Source organism: Diaphorina citri, unplaced genomic scaffold, assembly GCF_000475195.1.
Source record: "Diaphorina citri unplaced genomic scaffold, Diaci psyllid genome assembly version 1.1 scaffold5090, whole genome shotgun sequence".
In the NCBI taxonomy this organism is placed as follows: Eukaryota; Metazoa; Arthropoda; class Insecta; order Hemiptera; family Psyllidae; genus Diaphorina; species Diaphorina citri.
The window spans coordinates 4394-9126 of NW_007382466.1; the positions used below are offsets into that span (position 1 = coordinate 4394).

Sequence of the window (4733 nt, forward strand, 5' to 3'; positions counted from 1 at the left end):
CATAAAGAACCTTGAACAATCGGAAGGGTTAACTTATTAAACCAATCCAGTCTGGCTATATTTCGTTAGGAAGAAAGGTCAGCCTAAAACGGTCAACCCAAAATGTAATGCACTACCAACACTACACCTTACAAGTAGTCCCCGGACTACAATTATTCATTTCGTGTTTGTCATTCTCGTCGTTGTATATGTTGTTCCAACTATACGAGCTCTCTTACCTTATAACCGTAAAAATAAAACTCCTTGACAGGTGAACAAGGTGAAACCAAAGTCAGTAAGCCAGTATAGCTTGAGCACCATGGACAAACAGAGACGAAAAGCCAAGGTGCAGAAACATGAACTGTATCTCTCACAACTTTTACCTTAAGTTGAACTACTCGTTTAACTTTAGTAAGTCTCTATTTTGATAAGGTTATAGATAAACTACAACTTATGACTATGTTCATTCCGCCTAGTTATGTAACTTAGTAAAAGTTGTGAGAGATCAGTCATGTTGGTCTGCACCTGTTGGCAAGTTAAGTGGTCGTCTGATTGTCATGTGCTAAAGCTATTACTTGCTTACTTGACTTTGTTTCAAATTTTACATCTGATTCAAAGAGTTTATATTGATGCATAGTTCCAATATAGTTATCAGGAGACAGAACGTCTGTCCATATCTGCTTTGCGTTAGATGCAGTGTGTAAAGTATGAAATGAACGATAGAGAAAATTGTAGCACATACTAGAAGCTATTTCCTATGGGCTCAAAGAGTGGGGCTCGTCGTTGAGCGTCGCTCGTAGCGGTCACCAAAATTAGTGCGTAGTTTCCTTTGAGCGTTCATTTAAGGAGCGAAGCACACTGGCACAGTATATAAACGGCCCGCTCAGGGAACGGATAGGGATGGAGACCTGAGCGTGCTTGACGGACCGAGTGGGAAGGTTCGCCTTTTGCGCAAGCACATTTGTCACCGCGCTCTACTCAAAACTACACGGCTCCTCTTTGCTCAAAACCACGCGGCTCATTGAGCGAAGCAGATTTGGATGGTGTAAAATCATATCGTGGTAGGAAAAGTCCCATTGACATATGAGCAAATTGCTTTGCGTCCACGGGTACCATTCACCATTAAAATCTGGTGAAAGTAAATAGGTCTGGAAAAGGAACAAGAAAAAAAGTTGAAGAGTTTCGGGACTACGGTTATACTGGAACCATCATCTTTCCAACGGGGATTCAATACTAAACCATTGAAAAATTCTGAGTTTTATTTGGGTTTTGTGGGAATAAATCCGTCTATAGTCTTAGATGAAATACGTTCTGTAATGACATAAAACGTCACACATGAATGTAAGATGCATGGCTTGCATGGAATAACTTATAAAAAATAATAAAAATTGTCTAAAAAAAAATTTCCTCACTCTCCTTCTCTAAATTTACTCTGGACCCAAATTTCAAGCATTAGCGTTGGTAGTTGGTTCATTTTTTTTATTTTTTTCTGAACGATTTATTACTGGTCTAATCACTCCACATATTATCCAAGGGTTTAAGGCGACGTTAAAATAACCATCCTATCCTGGTTTGATGAGTTGTACTTTTCCCTTTCATTTTTCGGTTGAAAATATTTATGCATGGATCTGAACCCATCCATACCCCTACTTTGGAAATATGGTATGAATCCAAAACATCATCACTTCAATCACAAGTTTTCATATTATGTAACAGACAACTTGAAGCAAAAGATAGCAGCATTCAGTCAAAGACTACGGCGCTACAACAAATCATTCAAACGAACTAGTGAAAATAAGATGTTTTCCAGGAACGAAAAGCAATTCTATCAAAAGCTAGAAAGGCCTGCCAACCCTATGTATGACGGACTCCCTAACAAAGAGGAGGTTGTAAACTATTGGAAAACTCTTTGGTCAAACACCACTGAACACAAGAAAGACAGTTCATGGATTGAAGATGAACGACACAATTACGACCATGTGAATCCTATGACCTCTTCCGATGTGACACTAGATGACATCCTACATGTTGTGAAACGCCTTCATAACTGGAAATCACCCGGTCTTGATAAAATACAAAATTACTGGTGGAAATATTTCACAAGTGTTCATGTCCACCTCAAAATCCACTTCAACGATATATTTCGAAATCCATCGAAAATGCCAGTATTCCTCAATCAAGGTATCACTTATCTGAAACCGAAGAACAATGACTTGTCACAGAACTACCGTCCCATCACGTGTCTCAATACTATGTTCAAACTCATGACCAACATAGTTCTTCTCCAAGTTAACAAATTCATCACAGAGAACAACATCATGTGTGAAAACCAGAAGGGATGCAGAGAAAAATCAAAAGGCTGCAAGGAACAACTTGTTATTGATCATGTCTTGTGTGCACAAGCTAAAAAACGGAAGAAGAACATCTCAGTGGCGTGGATCGATTATGCCAAAGCGTACGATTCCGTTCCTCACAGTTGGCTCTTAGAAATCCTCAACATCTACAAGATTGATCCTGTTCTGATAAACTTCCTGAAACACAGTATGCAAGCATGGTGTACCAAACTATCCCTCTCATTACCTATGTCTAGCGGTGATAACACTACTACCAGGTCCACCATTATGTTTGAATCTGAATTCATTCCCATCAAGAGAGGTATATTTCAAGGTGATGGATGGAGTCCGATGTGGTTTTGTCTTTCTTTGAATCCCCTGAGCAACATCTTGAACAACACCAACAAAGGGTACAAACTACAAACTTCATCCATGTTCAACATATCCCATCTCTTATATGTTGATGACTTGAAGATTTATGCCAGGAACAATGACGAACTGCAATCCCTTCTTGAAACCACCGCCATCTTCTCGTCTGACATCAATATGCAATTTGGAATTGAAAAGTGTGCCACTCTTGAAGTCAAAAGAGGAAATATAGTGCATCAAGAAAACATTGAACTCTCTCTTACACCTTTCAAATTTCCATCACTTGAATCCTTCTACAAATATTTGGGAATGTCACAAGATCTTGTACTAAACAAATCAGAAGCAAAAGAAAAGGTGAAGAATGCATATGCCTCAAGAATGAAAAAGATCCTCACAACCGAATTGAATGGACAAAACAAGATCAAAGCCATAAACAGTTGGTGTGTTCCTATTCTATCCTATTCATTTGGCATCATCCCTTGGGCGAAAACAGATCTACAAGCTTTAGATAGACAGACGCGAGTTCTGATGACTCAGCATCGCATTCATCATCCAAGAAGTTGTATGGAACGTCTATACCTACCTCGTGCCATGGGAGGTAGAGGTCTCATAAACCTTGAGAAGTTTGCCCAGAAAGAGAAATTCAACCTGAAGAAGTACTTCCTCAACAAGAAGACTACATCTCCCCTTCACCAAGCTATAGTTGATGCTGATGATAATCTATCTGCATTAGACCTGAATAGTAACAATATGCCAGAACAAATCAAAAATGTAGATCTGATCAATTGATGGGAAGAAAAACCACTACACAGCCGGTTCAAAACTCACCTGAACAACAATCACCACTCTTCCAATGCTTGGCTGAAGAAAAGTTCATTGTTTGGTGAAACAGAAGGATTTGTTCTTGCTATCCAAGATGAGGTGATTGAAACAAGGAACTACATGAAACACATCGAGAAGAAGAATGTAGACGACCGATGCAGATTATGTCAGCGTGTATCCGAAACTATTCAGCACATCACATCCAGTTGCTCCATCCTCGCAAATACTGACTATCTGCAACGACACAATTCCTCTGCTAAAATTGTACACCAATTTCTTGCGTTGAAGTTTGACCTCACCACTGACAAAACAGAATATTACAAATATCAGCCTCAACCAGTGCTTGAAAATGAAAATATGAAGATATATTGGGATTCGACAGTAATCACAGATCGAAGGATTGAAGCCAACAGGCCTGATATTGTACTGGTAGACAAAAATGAAAAAAACAGTCAAACTCATCGACATTGCTCATCCTGCAGACCACAACATCCTTCACTCTACAGCAACAAAGATCCACAAATACCAAGATCTTGCCATTGAAATTCGCAACATGTGGGATATGACAAGTGTTGAAGTAATTCCTGTTGTGATGTCAACCAATGGTCTCATCCATCCAAGCTTCTACACCCACACAAAAAAGATTGACCTGCCACAATATCTCGTCCACAAAATTCAGAAATCTGTCTTACTTGAGAACTGTCGCCTGCTAAGAAGATTCCTCTCACATTAACTTCACATCAAAGCAACAACATCATGAACAACAATTATGTTTGCTATTAATAGCCCATAATTGGAAACTTACTATGTACCATATTATATGAGAAATAAAGTTCCATAATAATAAACTGAATATTAAACAAGTTAGGTAGGTTTTTTTTTTTTTTTAATTTTTATTTTTAAAAAAGAGAAGTATAAATTAGATAACAAGTATAAATAATAGATTAAACTAAAATAAAATAAATGATAGATGGAAAAAACAAAGCAAAATAAACTGACATGTCTGAGGCCCCCACAGGGGACACCACCCCTGCAGGTTTGCGGGTTTCCGCATTCCCCAGAGGGAGGGGACCCCTGGGGGGGCTCCAGCCATGTGATAACCCACTATGGGGCTCCAACAATGTGACTTGCAACTTTAGACCAAATCAAGTCACTAAATAACGGGGATTCTGGCCAGTATGGCACTAATGGGATTGATTCCCAAGACCCCTCTTTATGGTTATTATTTTT

At 38.9% G+C, this 4733-nt stretch overlaps 1 protein-coding gene across 1 annotated transcript; it reads left to right on the forward strand.

Annotated features, from left to right (window-relative positions):
- The first annotated feature begins 1601 nt into the window (after positions 1 to 1601).
- LOC108253950 lies at positions 1602 to 3470 on the forward strand. Its single transcript, XM_017448794.1, has one exon. The coding sequence runs from the start codon at positions 1602 to 1604 to the stop codon at positions 3468 to 3470; it is 1869 nt and encodes a 622-aa protein (XP_017304283.1).
- The last annotated feature ends 1263 nt before the right edge of the window (positions 3471 to 4733 follow it).